General features: G+C 34.1%; 3 protein-coding genes and 1 non-coding gene across 4 annotated transcripts in view; 1 reads left to right on the plus strand and 3 right to left on the minus strand.

Annotated features, from left to right (window-relative positions):
* Positions 1-888: 888 nt before the first annotated feature.
* LOC135963591 (histone H4) lies at positions 889-1,602 on the minus strand. The gene is made up of 2 exons (XM_065515511.1): positions 1,371-1,602; positions 889-1,307 (listed from the first exon to the last, which is right to left on the minus strand). The coding sequence occupies exons 1-2, from the start codon at positions 1,548-1,550 to the stop codon at positions 1,176-1,178; spliced, it is 312 nt and encodes a 103-aa protein (XP_065371583.1). The 5' UTR covers positions 1,551-1,602; the 3' UTR covers positions 889-1,175.
* Positions 1,603-2,756: 1,154 nt separating this feature from the next.
* On the minus strand, positions 2,757-2,829 carry TRNAF-GAA (transfer RNA phenylalanine (anticodon GAA)). The gene has a single exon. It is a non-coding gene; the product is annotated as a tRNA-Phe (tRNA).
* A 914-nt stretch (positions 2,830-3,743) lies between these two features.
* polybromo (protein) lies at positions 3,744-9,513 on the minus strand. The gene is made up of 3 exons (XM_065515512.1): positions 7,599-9,513; positions 4,977-7,214; positions 3,744-4,913 (listed from the first exon to the last, which is right to left on the minus strand). Exons 1-3 carry the CDS (start codon positions 9,421-9,423, stop codon positions 3,946-3,948), a joined length of 5,031 nt encoding a protein of 1,676 aa, XP_065371584.1. The 5' UTR covers positions 9,424-9,513; the 3' UTR covers positions 3,744-3,945.
* Positions 9,514-11,098: 1,585 nt separating this feature from the next.
* Positions 11,099-14,685, plus strand: part of put (punt) — a 32,018-nt gene continuing 28,431 nt past the window's right edge. The window contains exon 1 of the mRNA XM_065515513.1: positions 11,099-11,803. Coding sequence (XP_065371585.1) covers positions 11,767-11,803 — 37 coding nt within the window. The 5' untranslated portion in view covers positions 11,099-11,766. The remainder of the gene's footprint in view (positions 11,804-14,685) is intronic.

Consider the following 14,685-nt stretch of genomic DNA (forward strand, 5'->3'; position numbering starts at 1 on the left):
CTTTTCTTAATAAAAAATGCTATGCCGACAATTGGGTCACAAATTGACGACATTAGGATCAAGGGTGCCGACTTCGGGCACAAATCGTGTTTTTTCAAAAAAAACGTAAATTGCTCAAATTTAATAAAAACTGCTTGAAAAGAATTAATTGAGTCTAAAACTATACAAATTACTAAACAACAATAACCCATTTACATCATAATACCATGTTCGCACTCATAATGGTATCACTTTAAAAACTGAAAAAAAGTTAAACTGCCGACTACTGGTGCATTCACCCTATGATGTAGTGAATCGTAATCAATAATAAAATCGAATTTTTTGATGATACGTTGTTTTGCATTTTAGGTGACGATTGCAATATTAAAAAAGTTCCGAGTACCGGACTTGGAGAAAAACCGAACGCGGAAAACAATAGTTCTGGAGCATGATACCCTCGAATATTTAACTGCCCAGCCAATCCTACTTCACTTAATTTATTTATTAATCCATATTGTAATACATAGCATAATATAGTAGCATAATTTGTTGACCTTGACCTCGATGCAGAACCCCCAGGTTTTTTGGACCAAAACTGAACCTAATATTTCGGTCTAATCCTAAACTAATAATTTCCAAAATACTTTAGTGTATGTTTCAGATCATTTTAGGTGCCATGTAGCACCTACTTTACGTTACGACTCCATTAATCTGTTTTTTTCATCTTGTACTGAAGTTTTTCGAGGGAACAGTTTTTAGACACTTTATAGTAAAAAAAAATGGTTTGTATTCCATTACTTTGACCGAATACTAGTATTAGGCCGACATTTTTTTTATCAAATCCAAATATTCAGTCGGACTCTATAAACTATACTTACCTGTATTTCACAATGAATGAAAACCCTAAGATTTTGAATAAAATTTATTTTTATTCTTTTATCATAATGATTATTACATGTAGACAATGAAATACGTCATATATTTTAAAGTTAATAATGAATCAAGTCAAATAGATATTTTTAGTTAAGTTAAAAAATGTATGCATTCTTTAAACGACATTAAGAATTGATAGGGTAAACTCATACTATACTTAATTTTTTCTCTGGTTATTGGAATATGTATTCAAAAGTTAAATTTTACGTGTATAATAATACTTTTCGCCTATCTGCGACTTATTAATTTGTATGGTGGAAAATTTAACCACCAAAACCGTACAAAGTACGTCCTTGACGTTTCAAAGCATAGACCACGTCCATGGCGGTAACAGTTTTACGTTTTGCATGTTCGGTATAAGTAACAGCATCACGAATAACGTTTTCCAAAAAGACCTAAAACGAAATTAAAAGCCAAATATTCAGAGAATATTCCTGAAAACGCCATTTACTACGCACCTTTAAAACACCACGGGTTTCTTCATAGATTAAACCCGAAATACGCTTCACACCACCACGACGGGCTAGACGACGTATGGCCGGCTTGGTGATACCCTGGATGTTATCACGAAGTACTTTACGATGGCGCTTGGCTCCACCTTTTCCCAAACCTTTTCCACCTTTACCACGACCAGTCATTGTTTAAAATTTTCTTGTTTTTTTCTGTTTAAAGTAGAATATGTATAAGAAATTTTAAAGAAAGTGCCACACTATTGGTATTTTTGTTTTATTTATTTGATTTTTTTCAAAATATGTACTCCAAATTTTTAATTACCTTAACTTTTTTAATGCAGCTTGCAGCGAAAATGGCGACTCTCAACAAAAGTTAACTGTTTTTTTTTTGTAATCCAGCAAAACAAAAGAAATACGTAGAAAAAAATATTCCGCACAATTCAGCAACGCACAAGGTTGCTTGTTTTAGTACTACAAAATTAGCTTGTCTGATGCATAGTTGCATCTAAATGTATGACTAATTTTAGGGTAACTCAATGAACAATCACTGAAATTCGAAGATTTTTTAAAAATATCATTTGGAATTAAAATAAATTATAAAAAATTTTAAGACCATAAAACAAAAACAATTAGAGTATTGTGTTTTTTCACATAGTTTTTCTCAAGCTTGAATACCGATCCGAAGTGGTTAAAAGGTAACGGTAACGCTCATTTGGATTATTTCGGTAACAGTATTTTAGCGGTAATGGTAATTGCAGGTATTTCTGTGACATTGGATTAGCGGTAACGGTATTTGCTGTTATTTTGGTAACTGTATTCGAATAACGGAAGTTTCATCTAGATTAAATTTAGCAGGTATTTAGCGGAAACGGTAACCAAGCTTGGTTTTTCTTACTAATACATTCTTACCACTTAGGTTTTTGACAAATGAGTTATGTCTTTGACAGAAGAGTTTCAGCGCTATGTACAATATATTTCTCTGTTTAACCAAAGAATATAATTCATGTATATACATGTATAATTTTCATTCATAATTATGGAATTCATAGACTCCATAAAGTATATACAGAAATTCCGTATATTTATAGATAGCGGAGTCTGCCTGTTGAAACCAACATTTTTTTCACAAAAATTTAGTTTTATTCTTTCTTAAAATTTTTTTCACCAACAAATTTTTCTTAATCTCTTTATCTTAAAGAATACTTTGGGTAGAGTATGGTATCTGTTATTCCCCCCTGATATTTATTTTATTTACGAGACTAAAGTTTTCTCTCGCTTTGTGCCTACTTCTTAAACTCGGGTTTTACTTTATCTCAATTTCGAACATGCATTTTTCATTATAATCTAAAAACTTGCTATATGTTTTTGTTAACACTGCATAAAAGTATTTTTTGCCGAAACCCGGGATTGAACCGGGGACCTTTAGATCTTCAGTCTAACGCTCTCCCAACTGAGCTATTTCGGCATATAAGTAGCTGATCGAAATATACCTATTATTTCACTAGTATATTTTCTAGATTAAAAAAACTGGTTTCGAAAGGGCAAATTATTGTGTACTTATATAAAAAAATTAATATACATATGTATGTCATATTTAAATGCTTATTTAAAATTATAAAGACGTAGTTCCCCTGAAGTTTTTCTCTCGCTCTGAGCCTACATCTTAAACTCGGTGTTTCCAGAAGCCCGGTATGTATTTCACTGTATCCCAAATTGGAACAAACGCATTTTTCATTATAATAATATCTTGATTTTGTTGAAAGTGCATAAAAGAATATTTTTTTGCCGAAACCCGGGATTGGACCTTTAGATCTTCAGTCTAACGCTCTCCCAACTGAGCTATTTCGGCATATATTTACACATCCCAAAAATGTATGTATTTTAAATGCATTTGCAGTTATTAAACATGAACCGTAGTTATTAGATTTTATTTCAGGTGTAGTAAACTACAACAACTCAAATACCACATATTTCTACGATAATTGAATCCACGATACGGTACGGCCCCGGTCTTGCTCGGTCAAAGATTGTCTATCCAGCGACGGCTATATCAACGGGAAATTATAATTGTAGACTGCAGTGTAACTGTTACAACAAAAATAACTCAAGATTATTTGGCAAATTCTGGGCTTGTAAGTTTCCTGTAAGTCCTGTCAAGTTTACATATTTGATCTCCTGATTCCGTATATCACAATAAGTTTACTTTAAATTCTTTATAAAAAAGAAACCCATCATCAACCGTTTAAAATTAAAATCAGGCTTTAAAAATTACTAATATTTTGATACGACTTAAATTTTGTAAGCACTTTGTTGAATCCCCATGTAGCTGCATTCATAGATTCTCTATTGCTCCCATAATCACTTACAATAAAATCCAAATTTGTATTTTAAAACACTCAAATTACATTATTTATTTTGTTGTTAAATATTTTTGTTACAAACAAAGCATTACGATATTATTATATTCTGTGTAAGTAGAAAAGTAAAACTTAAACTTAATACACGCGTTAATAAATGTCCTTTTACAATACATACATACTTCTTTCTGTATTTAATGTAGTAGCAAGTAGGCGAATTCAAATTAAAATGTATTAAAACTACGTTGAATTTGCAAAACGTCGTCCATCATGAAATTACGTAAATGGCAAAGAGCCTTTACAACGTCATCCTGATTGGTGGGAGCATATTTGCCCAACCATTGAGAGGGTAAGAGATTTTTGGGGTTTGTTACATCCGCTGGGGTGACGGTAGTCAGAGCCTTCTTCCAGTTGCTGGCATTTTGTGCGTGCTGTTGTTGAGTGGTGCCCTGCAGCGAGGTTATATACTTGATATAGGCCTCGGAGTGTAACACACGTTGAGGCCGTGGAGGAACTGTAATAAACATGGGTTCTGGTGGCGGTCCCAATACCTGTTGATACGGCATTTGTGCATTATACTCCATGCCACGGGGAGAATGAGAATTTGGGGCAACGCCTCCTCCACTGCCCACCATCATTTGACCATTGATGCCAACGGTCGTGTTCATCTGTTGCGCCAGCATGTTTGTCATTTTTTGCTTACGTGGGACATAATTTTTACTACGTTCATGTGGTGAAATAAATTTACCCGGCTTGGACAAATGAACTTCACGTACATGCTTAATGAGACGCACCAGAGAGGGAAACGCTTGCATGTTCTTCCGCATGCGTATGCAATTGCGCCACAGACAACAGTATTCCGAGTCTGTTTGCTGTGCGGTACGTTGAACGTGACCGGTATTTTCGGCCAAACAATGTTCCATACAGTCGATGGAATCTTCAAATTGGAAATCACATTTATTCCACAGACATTCGAAGGTTATGTTCGGGTGTTGTTGCTCACTGTTGGGACCAGGACTGGCACAATTTAATGTCTCATCCATGAGTTCACGTCTAGCGGCTGTTTCTTCGTTTATGCGACAGGCCCGATCTTCCCAATTCTGTTTGACGCTGGCTGGTAAGTTCTTCCACTCATTACCCACCATGCGTGAAATGTCACCAAATGAAGCTTCCGGATTAGCGGTACAAATGCCTGCCAAAGGAAATATTACAATTAAAAATAAATCATTTCACATTTATGCTGTTTTTAACTAACCTTTTCGTACTTCGCTTGAGTATAGTATGTAACCCGTAAGACTTTTCTTGGCTATTTTATTCTTTTTAGAAGAAAGAGGTGTCGAGGACACCGAGGGTGCTGGTGATGATATTGTGGCAATGTCCGAACTAACAGATGGTGGATTGCCATCCAAAGAGTCCTCCATTATGCCCAGACTTTCATTGAAATCATTCTTAACTTCCTTGCCTGGTTTGATGGGCATTTTAAAGTAGAAGATTTCATCTTGTGATACCTCCGGTGAGTGTTGAAATTTACGCAATGAATTGGGCGTGGAAAATTTACGCAAAGATTTTTTCAATTCGTCGTAGCTGGCTTCACAAATGTAGACATCACTTTCGAGGAATTCGGTAGGCCGGGAGGTGATATAATCTTGGTACTCCAAAACCGAACAGCGGCCTACTACGGCTATAACAGGGCTAATTTCCTCCACGGTTGAGAGTAACAGCTCTTGGCGGTAGAAGGGTTTGCCCAAAGGTGGTTGTGTGGGTAGGGATGGTGTAATTTCGGTTGGTGCCAGTAGCCATGGTCCTCTGAAATAGGATTTATTGTTTTGTTCCCATATTTGATGGATTTGTGCAATGGACTGCTTGCCCGTTTGAGTGGCTACATAAACAAAATCTCCCGTCTTGACGACTCCACTGCAAATAGTGTTGTATTGTTGATAGTACACGGCATTGGGTTCAGCATTAGTGGGGGGGTCACAGGGAACATTTGGTTTCTCCTTTTCAGTTAGGGCCTCCTGCAGTTTAAGTTCCTCCAATTCACCTTTGTGCTTTTCAATGCGTTCCTTAAAGACCGACATGACTCTTTTGATGTCGAGCGGCTTTTCGCGTGCTTCAAATTTCACTGGATCATTTTCACGTACAAATGGCCAATTTTTGAACTTTTGAAAAGATCTGGGCCTGACATTGTAACGGGACTCGCAGACAAATACGTCTTTATCGTCGAAATTTTCCGGTTTGTATTTAATGTAGTCCTTAATGTGCATAATGTAACATTTGCCTAATACTCTTTCCATGGGTATTGTTTGTGACATGCTGCTCTTGAACACTTCCTTTTCGAGGAATTTTCTCGTTTGCACGTGATAAGTTTCATGTGGCCTAAGGAAAACGGCGCCATGCATCATTTTTATGTTGTCTTCGGTAGTCCAAAGCTTCTCGATGTAGGCAATGCTGGGTATTTTATTTTCATTATGTTGGTAATACACAAAGTCTCCTGGAGAAAAGACTTTTTGATTGATAACCATGCTTTCGCCCTGCATGGCTGCATTGTCCACTACTATTTTATCCTCTTGATCCTGTTCGGGTTCTTCTTGTGGCAGCTTCTGTTGACGCATTAATTCCACTTCTGCCATTAGTTTATCCAGGGAATAGTGCAAGGCGGTAGAACTCAAAGTGTCTTGGCAATTTTCATCTCGTTTTCTAATAAAGAAAGTTTGCAACTCAATGGAATCTTGAAATACATCGGAATCAGTGCGTGACAGCTTGCGTGCTCTTTCTAAACAAGCAAATACATCCTCCTGAAAGACATCCAAACGTTTGTAGACACCCTTGTCCAGTCTGCGCTTAACTAAATCCAACGAAATGCCGCGTATTTTTGCTTCACCCAGGTGTTCATCATATTCAGGCAACTCTAGCAAAGAATCCGAATAACATCTACCAGCCTCATCTTGATGATTGTAAAGAGATGTAAACAGGGTCAGTAGCAGCTCCTGAACAGCCAAACCCACATCGGGCACCGTGTCGCGATCGTTCCTTAGACTCTGTTTCAATTGCAAGGTTAATTGCTGTAAGACTAAAGCATCTTTATAAATCTGAGAGTCGGGTTCATTGTATTTGCAAGCATTTTCCAACATCAACAGAAAATCAGCCGCCAGTTCATCGACGGTTTCATAAAGACTCTGTTTTAGTTTATTAGCAATTCTCTCCATGTCCATGGGCTCCTTAATGATGTCATAATAGTCGGGATATTCAGTTTTTGAAGGCAGTTTGGTGAAAATCAATGAAAGCTGTCTTTTGCCTTTGGGTTCTTGATAGTCCCGTAAGGTTTCGTAGAATTGCCATAATTTATCGGTCATGGGTAAAGCATTTGCTCGCCGGCGGCCGGGTTTGTTAAGTTTTTGTAACGGTTTCTTAATTTCATTCAGGCCAGGGAATTCCTTGACTTTCTCACTGAGAGCCTTTTCCAGAATGTTGGCATCTTCATATATATTGGAACCTGAAAAAAAACATTATACATAGTTTCATTTTTCTTTTTATACTTATTTCATTATTTCTAGTTGTAAGGGATAAAAAAAGAATAAAAAAATAAGCTACTTTAAGATAAATGTTGAAAACAATTTTTTGGTTAAAAAATTATTTGTGTAAACCTTTTTTTGTAGTTGATATTTTGTTAAAAAAACGCCAACTTATACACAAGGTAGGTATTGGGACATATATGGTTTGGTTGAAACCTCAATTCGCATGATTGCGATAAATACATTTCAAGATACCATTAATTCGTAGCCAATTATTTTGAAAATTTCTTAGTTCTTGTTTTATGTATATATGTATGCACATAATTTCTTTTTTAATTTTTAAAATTAGGTTTTATATTCCCTACCTTCTTCATTGTACTGACGACAATTGGCAAACATTAGCCGATAGTCGGCCACCACATCCTCCACATCACGATATTTGTCCGCTCTTATGTTGTGCTCTATTGTATTCATATCGATGGGATTCTGTATGATATCATAATAATCTGGATAAATTTTACGAGGTGGTTTCTCCATAAACAAATCGATGGGCTTGCGGGTGCCCAATGAAAAATCCAGCAGATATTTGTGCAAACCTAAAACTTTTTTCTTCATATACGGCGTAATTGTCATGCGTTGTATCTTGGGTGTAGTTATGGAGGAATTCAAAGACGTGTTGGGTGTAGTGTTGAGCCTTGGGCGGCCTTTTTTCTTCTTTTCCGGTTGCGGCTCGTTGGATGTCACCAGTACTGTTTGTTCAGTATCCTCAATTTCTTCCTCCTCCTCTTCGTCTTCATCTTCTTCCATTTCGCTGGTCTCTTGATCCAGTGTATCTTCTACCAATTTCATGTTCATTAGTTTTAGCATACGTACTGCGTCTTTGTGTGTCCTGTGTGTGGGCGGGAAAGCCTTTTTGGCATTGTCCAGCATGAGATAAAGATCAGCAGTCAAATCGCTGATGTTGGCGTATTCGCCCTTGTTGAGTTTATTATGAATTTGGCTCATCGAAATCGGCCGTTTGATTAGTTCAAAATATTCTGGATGAAATCTACGCACAGGCAGTTTCCACAATGAAGTACCCAAAGGTGGTCCAGTAGCTCCGGGATGCTCAGAATGTCCGGGAGCATTGTACAAATGATCAAATAATGCCCACATGGGACCTTCACCTTTGCGGCTGGTTTCCTCATCATCTGATGAGTCGGCTTCCTCTTTCATGGCCGCAATGGCAGCACTAGATACCGACTTGTGACGGCGTACTAACTTCGCTTTACCCGTCTCCAGTTCAATACGTTTTTGCGTAAACATTTTCTTTAAAGCCTTGGCATCTTTATAGATTTGTGAACCAGGCTCATTGAATTGACATGCATTTTTAGTCATTTGCAAAAGATCTCTTTCCATTTCTTGTAGATTGGAATAGGCATTAGTTTGTATCTTCGTAGCAATTAATCTCAAATCAATGGGATGTTCGATTACATCGTAATAATCCGGATAGACTTTTTTCGATGGCAACAATAGGAACATTCTATGCAAAGGTCTATCGTTCATTGTGCCATCCACAGAAGTCATTACCGTACCAAATAACTCTTCATAAATATTGACTTCATCGTCTTTGACCTCTTCCTCGGTATTGCATGTCAATCTTCTTCTACCTCTACTCTTCATCTTGGGCTCATCATCTGTCATCATTATGCCCATGGATTCTAGCAATTTTTGCTTATTGGCTACCACAAACTGCCACAACGTGCCAGCATCCTGATGTTCTGTGGTATCGGGCTTATAAAAAGCCTTCGCATTATTTACCAGCAATTCAAAATCTTGTACCAATTCGTCTAAATCATCGTACATGTCAGTTTTAAGTTTTTGTTGTATTTTCAATAGATCTATGGGATTATTAACCACATCGTAATATGACGGCTCTTGCCTGCGCTTGGGTGCTCGTATGAAAGTATCGCACAACATGGTGCCATCTTCTTTTTTTAGATTTCTTATGGAGTCATACAGACTCTGACACATTTCTGTGGGATCTAGTCTACGTTTTTTTCGCGCAGACATGCCTACCGTTGAACTTGCTCCTACTGTCGATGAACTCATTAATACCGGCGACTGTTCTGGCGTAGAGTCATCCGTTTGTTGGGGATCTTCATCATGTTTACTGCTTATCGAACTAGCTCTTCGTTTACGGCTTAACATAATCAAAACAACAAACTAAAAAAAAATAATTAAATTAATTTCTTTTTTACAACTTTTACAAAAAATTGTGCACACAAAATTTCACAAAGACGCTAATAGAATAAAATGAAGAAATGCCACTTTTATGTGTGGCAAAGACGGGGTTGTTATAGTTGTCAGCGACAAAGAGTTGCCTGACTGCTCAAACAAGCGAATAGATTTAAAATGGAAAATAAAAAGATTTAAATTATTATAAATTGCTTAACAAATTACCTAATTTCTCACAATTTTTTTTTTATAGTTTAAGGATTACGACGTAGAACTTGTAAAAAAAAACATAATAGTTAAGTAAAATTGGAACAGCATCAAATTTTTTATAACATATATTTTTCCGATTGGAATTTGAATTACATTTGGCCCTTAGGGCTTGATTCTGAAGAAATTAAATAAATAAACAAACTGATTTAGATTTTACTATTTTTTTTTGTCGGAAGTCCATATTTTCCGTGTTATATACTTTTAAATTTGAAACATAAATGTTTCTTTATCTTTAGTAGTAGCCACTGTATTATACATTTTTGTGTATTATTAGAAAATATCTCTGATACGTGGTTTAATAAAACACAGATTATCATCATCTGTGGTTTAAACTCCCGAAAACATTAACCCATTATAAAAGAAATCCAGATTTAAAATGTTCAATTTTTAAAAATTTAAATGCACTTAATTTTTATAATTGGCATTATTTCGAAATAAAGCAGATACAAAGATCTGTAGTATCCCATATAGAGTTAGTTAGTTGTAACGACTTTACATTTAATTCAAGGTACATATTACATGACCGCATAACATATACAAACTCGGTTTTATTGATTGACTGCCAGCCTATGGTCTCTCGGAAAGATTTCTAAGTCTGTAGTATGTTGAACATCGGCTTCGCATAAAACAGTTTTCCTGATTGCCGGGCGGAAGCGTTTTAAACTCTATTTTGAACACCAGCTTCACATAAAATATATTCCTTGACTGACGGCCTGGCGGAAGAGTTTTAAATTAAATGGTATGCTGAACACCGGCTTCACACAATATAGTTGTCTTGATTCCCAGCAGGAGTGTTTTAGAAACTATGGTTGTCGAATATTCGCATAAAATTAAAAAAAAAATAATTCAAACCAAATCTATATCTAAATTAATTTTCCTATTTCTCTGGCAACTTTTTTTGATAAAGTTCTTTCATTTCCCTTACACCCAAAGCGAATTTATTCAAGGTGGAGTCAGTCAAACAGCTGATAACTTTTTTTTCGCTTTTTGGTTCTAACAATTGTCAAAGCTTTTTTTTATATTTAAATATCTACATCTTCTAAGCTTATTAACAAATTATTTATTTTTTACATAAATAAGTAAAGCCCTCACTATTAAATTATCTACAATATATTAAGTTTTAATACTTATTTTGTTTAATTTTTCATTTTTGTGTTTTGACATTTGTTAAGACCAATTGTTGTTTTTGTAGAACTGCCACCACCTTGTATGAATTCGGCATGCTTACACCTTATAACACTATACACAGATTATTATTAATAACGTTAAATAGTTGTCTCGTTTACTCTTATCAGTTTACTGCACTTCTTCTCATGGTACTGTATAAATATAAATCACTATAGAAAACAAATGTCATTTATTGAAAAAGTCACAAATACAACGGGAGCAACAAATTTTTCGTACGGAAAAATTAACAAAAATAGTGATTTAAATTAAACAAAATTAATAAATTTTCGGCAACACCAAATAAATTTCAATTGTTTAATACTGAAATATATATAAAAAGTGTTTAAAAGTGCTAATAAAGAACAAAATAAATTGCATTAAAAATGTGTACAATACAACTTACGGATAAGTAAAACTAAGAAAACACGCAAATGAAAGAAATGTAGAAAAACGTACAACAATAAAAACAACATAAGCGCCAGAGGAGCGCCAGTATTCTTTCCAAAAAAAATTATTGTACATATAACATACATATTCCAAGTCTCCATAACAATGTGGAGAACAAATGTTAGAATTTCGTGTTACGGAAGTGTTTCTTTAAAATAGAATCATAATAAAATCTATAAGCAAAACATAACTACATATTAAAATATGTATTTAACTTTAATGTAAGAACAAAATATAAATCATTAAACGTGTGTTCACAAAATATCTACATAAATAGTTTTTTGGCAAATATAAACCTGTGCGTTAAGAAAAGTAACAACATAAAAATACAATTTTTAATTATTGTGAGATTAGTTTTATTGTTGTTTGTTTATTATCGTATCCACGTCTCTTTGTCTTCATCAGAATCATTATTATTTAAGGAATAGCAAGATGTTGCAGTTATCTTGGAAACCTTTAATACCCTTTGGTATGTATGATATTGTTGTGTTTATTTTGGTTTTACTTTTGCGCTTCAATTTCCATTATCACTCTTCGTTGTTGTTCTAATTGTAATTTTTTTTTTCGATTTTCTGTGTGTGGGCCTTTGATATTTTTGTTTTTCTATTTTGTTTTGATTTTTGTAACGAAAATCAGAGTAAAAATAAAAAATAATACTAATTGTATTTACTCTACATATATTTAGGTATGCATTTTGTTTACATAATTTATTATAAAATCAAATAAGAAAATAGCATTACTTTTTCCAATAAGTTTTTTTTTGTTTTTAACTAGGTATAATTTTATCTTCAAGTTGCTTTAAACGCCCCTTTGAAATGTGTAAAATTTGAATTGTAAACTCAAAAAATGTAATATTTCAGGAGACGCATTTTAAGTTTTCAATACGATATGGTCCATTTTAGTAAGACAACATCTGATTAAAAAGTAAATATGAACACACAAATCACAACGCACAACTAAATAATATGTTATTGAAAGTAATAGACAAATTAAAAATTAGCACATAATATTACAATGGCGATCTTGCTTGTAATTTTAGAAACTAGTTCACGAGACTTTGTCATTTATTAAAACAACTTATTAACTACACAATAGTGCTAATAACTCCAAATACATACCTATAGGTTTTTTGAATTATGGTTGCAGCAAATGAGCGATATGTATTAAAGAACGTTTCAAATTGATTCCAATAAACAAGTATATCGTTCGCTAAAATGCAAAATGGCGTAACTAACAAAAAATTCAAAATCGAGTTTTTGATTGATTATTATAAATGCCATTAAACTACATGTCTTGGCAAAATTTTACACTTCTTCGATCAAAAATTAGTCAGTGTGCTTAAAGTGAAATTCGAAAAAACTTCGTTAAACATGTTTATAGTTTTCATTTTACAAAGTTTTTTGCTTCTCTTGTAAAATTATATTTTTGTTACTTACGCCTTTTTGCATTTTAGCTAACGATATGTTGTGGCTGGGTCGATTTTTTTCAGGAAAAATCGTATAGCAGAAACGCATTCTATGTAAAATTGTAAGAAATTTTCCCCAAGAAACCATAGGTCTAAAATCAAATCCTATCTTCGCATTTCGTCTTTTCAATGATATTTCAATATACATTTTTTTAATAGTTTTTTTTTTTATTGGATAAAAGACGAAATGCGCAAGATAGGATTTGATTTTAGACCTATGGTTTCTTGAGGAAACTTTCTTAGAATTTTCCGTTGATTGGGTTTCTGCTATACGATTTTTTACTTTTTGATAGTACATACAAATCGACCCGGCCTAATGTACATTATTGGAAATAGTTAATAAGTTTGTAATATACATAGTTATATATGTATGTAGTTAAGGAACCTGGAGAAGGGATACCTTCTCTCTTTTCTGCATCCTTGAAATAATTCATAACAGCAATTATACAACATCAGAATGAATAATTTTTTGTTAATTCAAATCTAATCCAAATTCAGAACAAATTGATGAAAGTTTATTTTGTTTGAGGATACCATTTCTCAAATTGTTTGTCCTTGGTTAGATTTGATGAGCTGGATCAAAATATAAAACAGTCCTTTTGAAGGTTTTTATGATTTTTAAATATTTTTCGCAAAGGATACCTATGAAATAATGGTAACATGTGAAAGGTTTCTGACAGGCCCTATCTATCAACGTTGTATTGAAAACTTTCGAGTAAATTCAAAAATATTCAGACTTTTGAAATTTTCCACAAAAATTTTAATGTGCTGTTTTTCTATAGCGAACGAGTACTTTGAGTGGAAATTTAACAGTGTTTTGTTATTGTAACAAAAACAAAATACATGTAAAACGTCCACTCAAAGCACTCGTTCGCTATAGAAAAACAGCACATAAGTTTTTTTTTTCAGTTTTAACATGGACTTATTTAATAATTCCTGATTTTTTTAAATTCGATAAATGGACCGCTAATATATGTATATCATATTTAGTCAAAAAATATCCACTTAAAAAAACTCGAGTTAGGGCTTTACTATATTATAAGGTAACGATATGTATGTACGTTAGGGCGGGTCGATTTTTTTCACGAAAAATCGTATAGCAGAAACGCATTCTTCTAAGAAATTTTTCCCAAGAAACCATAGGTCTAAAATGAAATCCTATCTTGCGCATTTCGTCTTTTCAATGATATTTCAATACATATTTTTATACCCTTCAGCTTCGTGAGAAGGGTATATATAAGTTTGTCATTCCGTTTGTAATTTCTACATTTTTCATTTCCGACCCTATAAAGTATATATATTCTGGATCCTTATAGATAGCGGAGTCGATTAAGCCATGTCCGTCTGTCTGTCTGTCTGTCTGTCTGTCTGTCTGTCTGTCTGTCTGTCCGTCTGTCTGTCTGTCTGTTGAAATCAATTTTCTGAAGGCCCCAGATATCTCCGGGATCCAAATCTTCAACAATTCTGTCAGACATACTTTCGAGAATTTTGCTATTTAAAATCAGCAAAATCCGTCCATAAATAACGGAGATATGAGCAAAAATCCGAGACAACCTCTGAAAATTTCATCAAAAAACACAATGTATTGCATGCTTTGACAAAAAAACAACAAAACGTATGGTTGGATGTGCAAGCTATGCGTATTTTGTTTTTTTTTGTGTTTTGTTTCTTTTGGCGTTGTTGTTGTTTTTTATACAACTAACCGTTTGTTTGGTTGTGTGGATGTGCAAGCTTTGCGTATTTTGTTTTTTTTTGTGTTTTGTTTCTTTTGGCGTTGTTGTTGTTTTTTATACAATTAAACGTATGTTTGGTTGTGTGTTGGATTTTTTGACAAAAAATCAACAAATCGTATGTTTGAATGTGCATGCTTTGCGTATTTTGTTTTT

This window comes from Calliphora vicina, chromosome 1 (genome assembly GCF_958450345.1).
Source record: "Calliphora vicina chromosome 1, idCalVici1.1, whole genome shotgun sequence".
In the NCBI taxonomy this organism is placed as follows: domain Eukaryota; kingdom Metazoa; phylum Arthropoda; class Insecta; order Diptera; family Calliphoridae; genus Calliphora; species Calliphora vicina.

Bases quoted from the DNA above. Each gene is read 5' to 3' on its own strand.
- LOC135963591 (XM_065515511.1), bottom strand. From the start codon at position 1,550: ATGACTGGTCGTGGTAAAGGTGGAAAAGGTTTGGGAAAAGGTGGAGCC. The intron at 1,308-1,370 runs GTGCGTAGTAAA...ATTTCGTTTTAG, and splicing joins AAACCCGTGGTGTTTTAAAG to GTCTTTTTGGAAAACGTTAT.
- polybromo (XM_065515512.1), bottom strand. From the start codon at position 9,423: ATGTTAAGCCGTAAACGAAGAGCTAGTTCGATAAGCAGTAAACATGAT. The intron at 7,215-7,598 runs GTAGGGAATATA...GTTTTTTTTCAG, and splicing joins TCGTCAGTACAATGAAGAAG to GTTCCAATATATATGAAGAT. The intron at 4,914-4,976 runs GTTAGTTAAAAA...TTCCTTTGGCAG, and splicing joins CTCAAGCGAAGTACGAAAAG to GCATTTGTACCGCTAATCCG.